The sequence below is a fragment of the Capra hircus genome, chromosome 20 (genome assembly GCF_001704415.2).
Source record: "Capra hircus breed San Clemente chromosome 20, ASM170441v1, whole genome shotgun sequence".
Classification (NCBI taxonomy): Eukaryota; Metazoa; Chordata; class Mammalia; order Artiodactyla; family Bovidae; genus Capra; species Capra hircus.
The window spans coordinates 4,180,971-4,194,516 of NC_030827.1; the positions used below are offsets into that span (position 1 = coordinate 4,180,971).

The following is a 13,546-nucleotide window of genomic DNA, read 5'->3' on the forward strand; positions in this document are numbered from 1 at the left end:
TAGAAGCAGCAAATATTCAACCCTAGGTAAGCCACAGCTCTGTGATAAAAACCATTCCTAGTTATTTATTATTTTAGGTTCTTGCCAACTGCTTTGCATGTGGGATCTCAGTTAACTTAAAAAAAAAAATCCCATGATGTCGATACCATCATTTCCATTTTTAGAGGAGGTAGCTGAGGCATAGAAAGGTTAAGTTGCTGGTCCAAGATCACTCAGCCAGTTAGTGGTACAAATTCAAATTCAGTGGTGAGAGTCAAATCCAGGCCTGACTCCAGAACCTTTTTGTTTAGTGTCTAAAGTGAGTTCAGTCCCGATTTAGGAATTCTTTGGGGGTGAGGGGAGGGGAGGTGGCTGGGTTAGGATTTCTGATGCAGCAAGAACCACTCTTTCAGACACCTGTAGGGAAAATTCTCTGGGAAACAGAAGTGAGTGGAGAGGGTCAGTTCTGATCCTGACCCCCAGGCAGGGCCATTAAGCCAACACAGAAAACAGACAAAGCAGAGATCTTTACAGATGGCTTTAGATGTTTTGTAAAGGAGCCAGAAGCAGCGCCAGCACCTTGGCCATCAGAATAACTCAAGGGAGGATGAGTGGGGTGTGGATAGCAATCCAGCCGGGCCTGCCGAGGCCCCACAGAGACATCAGGGCCCCAGCTCTGGCCAGGCTCACCTGGGCTGGCTCCCCAAGGCCACCAAGAGCAGGCAGGCTTGCCCTGCCCCAGCCCCAGGGCCTGGCTTCCCGTCCACAGGCTACAGAGCCTGAGCCAGGAAGCTGCTGAGACGGCACTGGGTGAGGAGGCCCCCGCGGGTGACGGCCGGCGGCACAGCAGGCCCGGGGGCCTGGCCCCTCCTACCTTCTTCGGGCTGCAGGGAGAACTCATCTTGCACGCCATCCTGCCCTTCCAGGCAGGTTGCAGGGACCCAGCCTTGCTCTTCAGCAGTGCTCACGAACCACCAACCTGGGAAAGTGAGAGTGCAGACTGAATGTAGTTGGGTCAGGTATGAGGCCTGTGCGTCAGAATATAACAACAGATTCAGCTGTGAGAGGAGTCAACGCTCAGGGTGAGGCTAAAAAGTCACCACTTTATTAGAGAACACAAATACCCATGCAGGGCTTCCCAGGTGGTGCTAGTGGTAAAGAACCTGCCTAACAACTCAGGAGACATGAGAGATGTGGGTTTGATCCCTGGGTTGGGAAGATTCTCTTGGGGAGGGCATAGCAACCCACTCCAGTATTCTTGCCTGGAGAATCCTATGGACAGTCGAGCCTGGTGAGCTACATACAGTCCGCAGGGTCGTAAAGAGTCGGACACAACTGAGGCGACTAAGCACATCCGTGTTTACCGACTGTTAACTGCTACAGACAGGCTAACAGGAAACCTGCTCTTGAGCCTGGGACAGGGCTGGGGAAGGGAGTCAGGGGTGGGGATGTGGAGAAAGGTTTTTCTAAAGGACGAGAGTAAAGAAAGTAGCTACCTTCACTAGGGTGAGCAAAGCACTTACCATTTTACTTGTATTTTATTATCCCTAATGCACAGACGAAACTGAGGCTACAGGAGGCAAGACTTGCGCAAATTCACAGAGCTTATGGCTGGGCTGCAACTTGTACCCAGGGCTCTCTGACACTGAACCCACTGCCCTAGTAACTCATCTGAGACACTGATTTTGCCTCTATTCATGTCAAGGTAAACCTGGCTGCAGACGTAACAGTTTGAGAGGCTGTTCACTCAGACTTAGGCCCTCCCTTTTTAGAAAAGGGGCTCTCATGGGGCCTGTGGTAGGCAGAGTAATGACTCAGGTGGCAAACGGTTACAATTAAGGTTGCAGACAGGATTAAGGTTGCTAACCCGCTGAACTCAAATAGGAAGTTATCCTGGCTTATCTGGATGCTGCTGCTGCTGCTGCTAAGTCGCTTCGGTCACGTCCGACTCTGCGACCCCATAGACGGCAGCCCACCAGGCTCTGTGGTCTCTGGGATTCTCCAGGCAAGAACACTGGAGTGGGTAGCCATTTCTTTCTCCAGTGCATGAAAGTGAAAGGTGAAAGTGAAGTTGCTCAGCTGTGTCCGACTCTTAGCGACCCCATGGACTGCAGCCCACCAGGCTCCTCCATCCATGGGATTTTCCAGGCAAAAGAGTACTGGAGTGGGTTGCCATTGCCTTCTCCTTACCTGGATGGGCCCAGTGTAATCTCAAGTGAGAACAGTTGGGGGGAGATGTGGGTAAGGAAGAAAGGCATAGAAGGGGGCAACTGCTAGGCCTAAGATGGAGGAAAGGACCACAAGCCGAGGGATGTGGGTGGTCTCTAGAAAATGGAAAAGGCAAAGAGGCAGATCTTATCCAGAACCTGCAGAAGGGAACATAGCCCTGACAGTGCCTTTTCGTCCAGTGGGACCCATTCTGGACTCCTAACCCTTCAAACCATACGATGATAAATCTGCATTAAGTCTGTTTGTGGTGACTCATCACAACAGTCATAGGGCACCAACTCAGGGCCCAACCGGCTCATGCACAGCATAAATGGGAAAAACAGGATCTGCTCTGTGAGATCACAGACCTCCAGGCCCTGGAGACCCCAAAGGAGAAGAGAAAGAAGGGGCAGCCTCTGAACTAGCTTCCTGGTCTCACAGGGAGGCCTTAGCTTTCAAGTTCCTTGAAGTAGAAGCTGCCTTCGGCTTTGCTTGACTGGGTGCACCTCTTAATACATGTTCAGGGGGCTGAGCAGTGTGGGTGTGTATGTACGTGTGCATATGAATCAATGGGGTTGATAAACCTGTGGGAAAATCAGGAAATATGCCATATATGTCTTCCTAAGGACTCATCTCTGTCGGTATATGTGTGGCAGATAAACTGTCACGCCAGCAATGATAGCGACGATGCACCAGACCATCTCTCGCGGTGCTTCCTGTCTGCCACTGACCCGCCAAGTCCCCACGGCAGCCTGTGAGCTGCGTTCTATTGTGGCCCCATTTTACAGATGGGGAAGCAGAGATCAGAGAGGGGCCAACGTCACAAAGAAAGTGGTAGAGCTGAGATTCACACCCAGGCTGTCTGGCTTCGAAGCCTCAGCTCTTAACTCTCGGCATTAATGCCTCGTACATTGCCGGAGGGAGTAAACGGGTTTGGCCACAGTTTGGAAGCAGGTTATTTGGCTGTGTCTTAAGATTTAAAATGTGCCTGTCTTATGGTTCTGCAGTGTTCCGGGTATGTGCATGCTAAGTCGTTTCAGTCACGTCCAACTCTTTGAGACCTCCTAGACCATAGCTTACCAGGCTCTTCTGTCCATGGGATTCTCCAGGTAAAAATACTGGAGTGGATTGCCATTTCCGCCTCCAGGGGATCTTCCTGACCCATATTTCTACGTCTCCTGCGCTGGCAGGCAGGCTTGTTACTAGCGCCACCTGGGAAGCCCACTGCCATGCCAGTCTTCTGGGTGTCTAACTTAAAGAGACACTTGCAGTGTATACACAGATACACTGTTCATGCTGGAGAAAGAGAAGACTTATAGCATGCCACCTCTCCAAATAGGGTGCAGATGTTATGGGAATAAGAGCTAAAAGTTGACTTAAGAAAGAGCGTGCTGGGACTTCCCCGGCGGTCCAGTAGTTAAGAGGGCTTCCCTCGTAGCTCAGTCGGTAAACAATATGCCTGCAATGCAGGAGACCCAGGTTCGATTCCTGGGTTGGGAAGATTCCCTGGTGAAGGAAATGGCAACCCACTCCAGTATTCTTGCCTGGAGGATCCCATGGACAGAGGAGCTGGCGGGCTACAGTCTATGGGGCTGCAAGAGTCGGACATGACTGAGCAACTAAGCACACACCAGTAGTTAAGACTCTGTGCTTCCACAACAGGGGAGGTGAGCTTGATCCCTGGTTGGGGAACTCAGCATCACCAAAAAAAAAAAAAAAATTTAACAACAACAACAAAAAACAAAAAAGGAAAAGCAAGCTGCAGGTCAAAATGTATAGAATGATACACTACTGGGGTTAAATCAATAAAATATGCATGAAATATGACCTGTATGTACGTGTGTACCGTTATACATGTACGTACACATATGCAGATATGCACGCATATACACATGTACAAATGCATACACTGTGTGTATACACATATGTGCGCATATGTATACACATACATATACACATACTTATATACACCTGTGTATACAATTATCAAGAAGCATTCACCCCAAACTGACAGAAGAGCAACCTATGTCTGGAAAGGGGACCAGGCAAGAAGTTGGTGGAAAAAATTACATTTTAACTTTATCATTAATGTTTCAAGAAGAACATATCCATATATTACTTGCGTAAGTAAAACATAATTAAAAATAAATGTCAACTTTGTGGACCACTTGAAGATTTGAGCATCTGCCCTCTTTCCCTTGCTGCCCTCTGGACACACCAGGCTCATCTTCCACCCCATCCCTGCTCCTCCTCTCCTCCCAGCAACATGTTCTTCCTAACATCACTCAAGGGGCCGAAGCAAAGCGGGGGAAGGGGGGTGGGTGCTCCCTCCCTCAGTCTCCATGGAGCATCCCAGTCACACCCACGAGCTGACTATACTCATTTCCAGGAATTAGAACGTCACATGGCCCCGGGGCCAGCTGGAACTGGTTAGGAGTTCCAGCTCGGCAACCTGTCACGAGATTCTGGGTGAGTGACCGAGTCACTTGGAGTCTTAGTGTCTTCAGCTGTGAAGCAGGAATAACAACTGCTGTATTGAGTAATCAAGGGATTTTGGTTGGCTAGATGCTCATCTCCTGACTAAAGGGAACACGCTCCAGAGACTGCTGGAAATGTTTTTCCCCTATTTGTTGGACCTTAGCTAGTCACTGCAGAGAAGGCAATGGCAACCCACTCCAGTACTCTTGCCTGGAAAATCCCATGGACGGAGGAGCCTGGTAGGCTGCAGTCCATGGGGTTGTGAAGAGTCGGACACGCTGAGCAACTTCACTTTCATGCACTGGAGAAGGAAATGGCAACCCACTCCAGCGTTCTTGCCTGGAGAATCCCAGGGACAGGGGAGCCTGGTGGGCTGCCGTCTATGGGGTCGCACAGAGTTGGACACGACTGAAGTGACTTAGCAGCAGCAGCGGCAGCTAGTCACTGGGATATCAGAGATTGACCCACTAACACAGCTAGCCAACGTCACATTTTAGCCACAACAAAGTCAGTGGGTTTATGTCTCTTTTTCCTGGAGAGGGTCCATTTATGCCCTGCTCCTTGCTCTCTGTCTTCAATGGTGCCGATGCCCTATTCTGGCTAAAGAAGACAAAAGGGAAGGAAATTCATGTTTTTGAGCACTTGCTGTCTGCCAAACACAGGCTTGGGCACTCTATGTATTGCCTCATTTAATCCTTGGAGCACCCTTTTTGATGAAGCGACCTGCATGGCTGTGAAGTGCAGAGTTCAGGTAGGAACCCAGGCTAAGTGCCTCAGCATCTCATCACACTCTGTCCCGGCCAGTATCCAGACAAATGTTTCATGGTGCTTCTCTTAATTGCATTTCACAGATAATGTTTTTTGTTTTTTATTTTTTTTTTAATTGGAGGTTTGTGGCAACCCTGCATCAAGCAAGTCTATCAGCGTCATTTTTCTTACAGCATTTGCTCACTTTCTGTCTCTGTCACATTTTGGTAATTCTCCCAATATTTCAAACTTTTGAATCTTAGCCACTGGACCACCCTGTGATTGGTGATCTTTGATGTTAGCACTTCAAAAACATTGTGAGTCGCTGGAGGCTTAGATGATGGTCAGCAAGGGAGTATTCTTAGCAAGTGAGTATTCTTAGCAAGTGAGTATTTTTTAAATTCAGGTACGCACGTTGTCTTTTGACACAGAGCCATTGCACACTTAACAGAGTACAGTACTGTATGCTGTGCTGCTGCGCTGAGTCGCCCAGTCATGTCCGACTCTTTGCGACCTCATGGACTGTCCATGGGGATTCTCTAGGCAAGAATACTGGAGTGAGTTGCCATGCCCTCCTCCAGGGGATCTTTCCAACCTAGGGATCAAACCCAGGTCTCCCACATTGCAGGCAGATTCTTTACCATCTTAGCCACCAGGGAAGCCCAAGAATACTGGAGTGGGCAGCCTTTCCCTTCTCCAGGGGAACTTCCCAACCCAGGAATCCAACCAGGGTCTCCTGCATTGCAGGTGGATTCATTACCAGTTGAGCTACCAGGGAAGCCCACGGTATTGTGGGCTTTTATTTACACTGAGAAACCAAAAAAATTCAGGTGATTTGCTTTATGGCAGTGGTCTGTAACTGAACCTGCAACATCTCTGAGGTCTGATGGTATATGAACAGCGGCTCCTGTGACAGCAAGAGGGCTGAACAGGGTGTCCATCCTGCCAGAGCCCACAGCGGACAGAACCTTCATGAGGACTCCCATCACAGCCAAAGGCAAGTCAACAGAGCAAATTTCTGCTGCAATGGGGGGCTCTGTCTCCAGGTGCTTTGAAACCAGAAGGAATGTCCATCAGATGGGAACCTCAGGACAGTCGATAACATGTGACCCAAAGGATGCTGGTGAGCTGTGACCAAGTGGGGTACTCAAGCACTGGGATCAAACAGGGTCAGATTTCTAGAGTCATCAACTGGGTCTGTGGAGACTGACCGGCCTGGACTGGCTGTTGCCGTTTCTGCCCTCCCCAGTGTTCCCTATCCCAGGGGCTTGCTGACAGCGCGGGGTGGCGGGGAGGGAGTCCTGGCCCCTACCTGACTCGTTCTTCTCAATGATGTCCACCACTTGCCCCACGCTGAGGCTGATCTCTGAGCTCTCCTGCTTCTGGTAGTCCGCCACCACCACGTACTGCTCCAAGACCATGGGGTCCACTGAGGTCAGGTCGCCCCCTGGGGGTACAAATTGTCATCACGCAAGCCGTGTGTGAAGGGACAGGAGCCAGGAATAGCGGGCAGGTGGGTCATGAGGCAGGAGCCGGGAATAGCCAGCAGGCAGGTCATGAGGACATTCCAATTAGAGACAGAAGCTGTGGCAGGACTGGTCTCAGTGGTCACCTCATCCATTTATCCTTTCACTCGTTTGCTCACTCAACCACTGCAATTTACCAAGTGTCTGTCCTTGCGCAGGCACCGAGGGATCAGAGGTGATTAAGATATGGTACTTGCCCCAAAGAGGATGACAGCCTAGTGGGAAAGTTCCTTCATTCACATCTATTTATCCGTCTATCGATCTGCCATTATTCATCCATCACACCCACTCAACGAAGCATCCATCCAGCCAAACATCCATCTGTTGCCATCCATCCATCCAAAAGGAAATCGACCCTGAACATTCACTGAAAGGGCTGATAGTGAAGCTGATACTTGTCCACTTGATGCAGAGAGCCAACTCATTGGAAAAGACTCTAATGCTAGGAAAGAGTGAAGGCAAAAGGAGAAGGAGGTAGCAGAGGATGAGATGGTTACACAGCATCACCAACTCAATGGACATGAATTTGAGCAAACTCCAGGAGACAGCGAAGGACAGGGAAGCCTGGCGTGCTGCAGTTCATGGGGCCACAAAGAGTTGGACATGACTTAGCAACTGAAAAACAACAAGTTTTTGATTGCTGCATTGCTGGAAGCAACCAAGATGGCAGACAAAGACTGAGCAGGAAAAGGAGGCTGCATTAAGTGGAGTGGTCAGCGGACCCCTCTGGGAGGTGACAGAAAGCAAAGACCTCCGAGACAAGAAGGCAGAAAGAAATGGGGACAGAGCAACGCAGGCAGACTGTCGGACAGGACAGGCCGGGAGCCTTCTAGGAACTGGAATGGGGTGGCTGAAGTCCAGGAGCAAGGAGAGGGCAGTCCTGTCTGAGATCACTTTGGCAGGCACGGGCCAGAGCAGGGAGGGTCTGCTGGACCAAGGCAAGGAGTCTGGATTTTTTTAAACCCTAAAGGAGAAAGCCATTGAAGGGCTTTAAGAAGGGAATGACAAGATTTACATCTGTCCAAAGACAATTCTGGCTGCCACATGGAGACTGGATTAGAGCCTAGCAAGCAAAAAAGCAGCAGACCAGATGGAGGCTGTAGATTTGCAGACAAGACAGGATGGTGGCTTTGAACGAGGGCAGGGGCAGTGGGGGAGAGGCGACCTGGAGGAGTCTGTTCCCACAGGATGCAGCGCTGTGCAGCCCTGCTTAAGTACTAAGACATATCCAATAAATCAATGAAAAGCTATCACAGGATATGGGCAATGTAAAGGGACATCAGACACTCCAGACAGAGGGGGCAGCACTTTCAGAGCAGCAAGCTGAATGTGGCGGGAGGGCAGGCTGGCTCTTGTCACCACCAGGCCTGGTTTTCTGAAAGTCCTGATTCGAAGTATTTCCCCTTATATTGTTTCCATAAACTGCTAAAGTAGCCGTTTATATTCTGTGTCCAAATACACCCATACGGAGCTGAGATTGTACATCTCTTCCCAACTCTGCTGGGTGGTGCCTTACTGAAACTGGCCATAGTGGGAGTATTTACACCATGGAAACTGGCAAATGCTACAAAGCAGAGCTTTCCATCAGAGGTCTGGTTGTGAAGTATTTACCAGCAGGCCACTGCACCCCAGCCTCTGGCATCCAGAAGCAACACAAGAGCCCTTTGTTAGAACCATGCTTTCTGCGTTTCTGAGGCGGAAAATCAGAGCAGGGCATGGTAGCCGGGTGAAGGGTCACTGCATTTTGGCTCTGTGACCACGCTCTGGCCATTCACCCTCCCAGGCTGAGGGTCACAAAGCAAAATGGCAGGGCCCCAGGGTAACCTTGCTACACATACCCTGGGTGGAGAAAGCATGAGAACAGAAAAAGAGGGGGAAAACAGAGATGGCAGATGTGGAATGAAGGTTCAGAAGATTGGGAGGGAAGTGGCCCCATGTGAATGCTTACCACAGGCTTACACTGTTCATAAACCACCTTGACACAACCGCCCTGGAAGGTGGGTATTACCACTCTCCTTTCATGGACAAGGAGACAGAGGCTCAGATATCAGGTGACTTGCCTCAGATCCTGCAGCTAGCTGGTGACAAGGCCAAATCTGACGCAGGTCCATGTGGGGGCAGCAGGTGAGGCAAGAAAAGATGGTAGGAAGGGTGTCTGAGGTCTTGCTCTCCTCCCCTGTGGGTTCCCCCCGACTGCCCCCAAGTCTTATTTCTTTGCAGCTTCAGGGTGGTCTTCACTACTGCCAGCCCTCTCCTCCTCTGTTGCCTCTCACCTAGGTCAGTCTGCAGAGCTGACTTCCTCCCAGCCTCAAGCAAGACAGACGGCCCAAACCAGCCTGGCCACTTGAGCGCTAACACCTTTCAGCGGCCGCAGAGCAGGCTGGTGCCTGGCACCCCCTGCTTCCCTTCCGCACAGTGACCTCCTGACCGGCTCCTTAACCCCCCGGCACTGTGCTCCTAGGAGGTACTCTCCTGTGAAGGAGTAAGGCAGACGCTGGCTTGCTGGAGGCTCTTGGCTCAGGTCATCGTGGGCAGGAGATACATTCCCTAGTGAATGCAACAGATAGAAACCATGGGTCTACCGCGTTTACCCCAGAATCCAGCCTGCCCCGGGGTTTGCAGCCCCAGGAATGCGGCTACTCGTCTGTTTTAACCCCTTTGGGGCTGGGTTCATGTAACTACGTTTCCCTGGGTCTCCCCTGGAGACAGAGAACTAGAGGGACACAAGAGAAGCGCCCATGTGAGTCAGGCTGCACGTGGAGACTGCTGCTCGGGTTAGTGCTCAGAGACAGCCCCGGTCTTCTGGGCAGGCTAGAGGGGGCAGGAGGTGTCTGCGCGCAAGTGTGTATGTGTGTGTGGGGGGTGGTTCTCTGTTGCCCCTAGAGGCGGCCGTCAGGACTCACCCTCCCAGAGCCACAGGCCTGATGTGGGAGAACCTTCTCGCCAGCACTCTATCACCTCGCTTCAGCCACATCCTCATGAAGCCACATCCTCTGCACCGGGGCCTGAGAAAGCCTTCTTGGGGCCGGGGTGCAGAGGTGGGGCACCCTGTGATTGCTCTCCATCCCGCCCCTCCGTGTCCTCCACACTGCAGGCAGAGGGCTCCCTCAGCACTGCCACCCTCTGCTCAGCACCTGCTGTGGCTCCCTTGCGCCCTCAGGTCCTCCATGACCAGCACTGGTCTCTCTGCTGACACTCTGGCCACCTCATTGCTGGCTCACTTGTAAAACTGGAAAATGCAGGCGCCTTTGCATAGCTGTTTTCTCTGCCTGGGATGTCTCCTCTTCTCCTCCGCAAACAGGAACCACCTATTCTTAGCCTCCTAACTGGCCTCCTGCTGCCAACCTTGACCCCTACAGTTTATTCTGGACACAGCAGCTAAAAGAATCACACTTAAAAAAAAGTGGATCACAGTTAGAAATTCAAGGCCCGGCAATGGGCTTGACTTCACTCAGGAAAAGTCCCACTGGCCTACAAGCCCTCCCTGGTCTGTGCTGACAGTTACTTCTCCACTCTCTCCAAGGTGGCACAGATGGCTACTTCTCCCCCATTCTTTCTTCTGCAGTAAACAGACTTGCCTGAGTTTTAGCTTGGCACAGGGCTACTTGGAATGAGACTTCTTCACACTGGGAGTGGTCACATGACTAACTGTCAGCCCAGTAGGATGTAAGTAGTAGTGTTTTATGTAACTGCTTGGTAAGGATCATTACAGGAGGGGCTTACTCTATTTCACCCTTTACTTGTTACTGCTGGCTAAAATGTGCACGTGATGGCTGGTGCTGCAGCAGCCACCTTGGGCCATGAGATGACCTCAGAAAATGCTGGCCACGTGTGGCAGAGCAGCAAGACAGGAGTCTGGGTCACTCCTATTGTCAAATACACTATTACTCCTGGACTATCTATGGAACGTGAACTGAGAAACACAATTAAAATTTAAAGGCACAATTATTTTTAGTTACTATGCTCAGGCCTCCTTGCTACTGTTTGGTAACACAAAGCAATGTCCACCTCAGGGCACTGTGCGTTTACTGTTCCCTTGCCAGGGACAAGTTTCCTCTGGATATCTGCAGGGCTTCCTCCCTCCCTTCCTGCAGGCTCCTGCTCAAGTGGCATCTCATCAGCGATGCCCCCTGACCATCCTGCACTTACTTCACTCCGTTTTATTTCGTGCCATCATGCTTTTTTAAAACCGTCATGGCTTCTATATATTTCCTTGTCTCCTTGTCTGTTTTTCTGCTCTAGAACATAAGCTCCCATCAGGGCGGCGACTCAGTTTCTTGTTATCTGCTGTACTCACACTCCCTAAAGGCTCAGAGGCCCACGGCCCATTTTTGTGCAAAGGGAGCAAAGAATGCACTTTTACGGTTTTAAAACCTTGTAAAGAATAAGAGGGAGAATAAGAAGAGGAAACAAAAAAATTAAGAGTCTGTATGCAGCTTGCAACGCCTAAAATATTTACTATCTGGCCATTTAGAGAAAAAACGTCTACCAACCCTTGACCCCAGAACATGAATGGCATCCGCAAAGGCTTAATAAATATTTTAACAGAAGAACGAATATTTTAAAACAGCTTTAAATGACTTCTGACCTCAGGGAGACACTCAAATGCCTTCTCACACAGCATTTACACTGTTTTATTTTGCTTACACATCTGTCTTTTCTACCAGACTGTGAGCTTATTGCCCACGTGATGCTGGCCTTTGCATTCCTGGGGGCCTAGAACACTATCAGGCACACAGTAGGTGCTTAATAGACAATGAACAAATGACCATGTTGGTCTTACTCACGCAGCACGGAGGCTCAGTGAACACTGTAGTGTGAATGGACAAAGGATCAACGGAGACATCTAGAAACCCTTCCCGCTCTACACAGCTCGGGCCTCTTCCTGAGAACACACCGTGCTGAGTCCATTGGCAGGCACCTGTCCACCTCACAAGCAGCCAAAGACTACTCCTTCTTGTCTGTAGGTAGGGACGGAGGCTCTGGTCAAGCCAGGGTCCGGGTAAGTCAGGTTACTCTATTCAGAACGTTCAGCAGTTGCCACCTGCTTTTAACAACTGATGGTGCCCAGTGGTACCACATACAATTGTCAGGACTCTGGTCAATGGACTGATCTACTCACTTCTGCGCCAACTCCCCTCACCAAGCTGCCAACCAGTCTGGGATAACCATGAGCAGTGACGGGACTGGGGAGTGATGGGACTCACGGTGAACAGGCCATGAAGTCAGGAAATGAGGAGGGCAGGGGGCAGGGCGGGGGACTCGGCGCTGGCCTGAGCAGGCCAGGTGCTGGCTCAGGGCTCAGCACTCCTTCCAAGACTTGCTCAGGGGCCAGGTCTGAGCCTTACTTACATCCCCTTCCTACTCTTCTCTAACAGTAGCTTTAGACTGTAGTTTCCCGCCACTAAGCGGCTCAGAATTGGAGCTGCTTTTTCAGCATCAGTTCTTCCGGGCAGGTTACTTCATTTTACCCAGAGGACTCAACTTATCAAAAACATCATTCGTTTGATCTACAAGGAGTCTCAAACTAGGCCACAGGCCATTTAAGTGTTAGGTGGAGACACCTACTAGAGGGCTATGATCTTGCAACCAGGCTTTATAATGCATAGTAATCACAGTACTTAGAAGCTGATACAGACAGAACTAAGTTCTAGGATAAGGAATGTCACTCTTGTGGTCCAGCAGGGAACAAGAGAGAAGGGAATGGTCAGGAGAAAGGAGGAGCCTTGACAGTGGAAGGGCAATTTCATCATTAGGGAAGTATCATACTATAAAATATCCTCAAGAGGTAACAGCTCTCACCTACCACAAAAGCTTTCTGTTTGGCTTTTTTTTTTTTCTTCGTGATGGTAGCTTTAGAATGTTTAACTGATGAGTAATGGTAAAGTAAGACTTTACTTCTAGAAATTCACTATACTGTCTGTCTTGCTGAAAGAGCCCCCAGACAAGAGGCTACTTCGGTAAGTAAAGGGTAGAAAAATCAGAAAGAGATGGTCCTTAAATAATCACATGCTCTGTTAAATTTTGGTAGGAGGATTTTTTTTCCTGCAGGATGAGCAGAATTTGAGACCACATTAGCCAAAGTCTGCAGGAGCCAGCCAGCTAGCCAGCCACAACAGGCATATTCTGGAGAGATAAGCCTTCTTCAATTCACAATTCTGGCATAGAAACTGCAGGGCTTGGGCTGTCAACATTAAATCCTTTTTGAATTTAATCAGGGAGGCTTGTTCTAACTTAAAGGAAGTGTTCAAAGGTCAGATAAAAAAATAAGGCTAATCCCACCAAGGGTTCTTAGTCTGAATGAAGAAAGACGCTATTTTCCACCCAGTTGAACTATAGATAAATCCGTCCCCCATCATTGCAGGTGAATGATGTAACAGTGGTCACCACAAATTACAGAGCTCCTTCCTTCTTCTCCAGACCGGTCCCCTCATTAAGCCTGCTCTGACTGAATACCTTTGTTTTCACCAACCAGAGCTGTCTGTTTCCCCGTCCCTCCCACCCGTCCACTCCAAGAAAGTCTCTGCACACGCAAAGCCAGAAACTCTATGACCAGCCTAAGACTGTCTGCTTCTCTTCTCCTCTCTGCTCTTTTCTAAGAAACCTAT

General features: G+C 49.9%; 1 protein-coding gene across 1 annotated transcript in view; it reads right to left on the bottom strand.

Moving 5' to 3' along the window:
• SH3PXD2B (SH3 and PX domains 2B) overlaps positions 1–13,546 on the bottom strand; it is a 122,441-nt gene that overhangs the window by 29,545 nt on the left and 79,350 nt on the right. Inside the window, exons 7-8 of the mRNA XM_018065558.1 lie at positions 6,725–6,859; positions 854–958 (exon numbers count right to left, since the gene is read on the bottom strand). Of these exons, the coding sequence (XP_017921047.1) occupies positions 854–958; positions 6,725–6,859 (240 nt within the window). The remainder of the gene's footprint in view (positions 1–853; positions 959–6,724; positions 6,860–13,546) is intronic.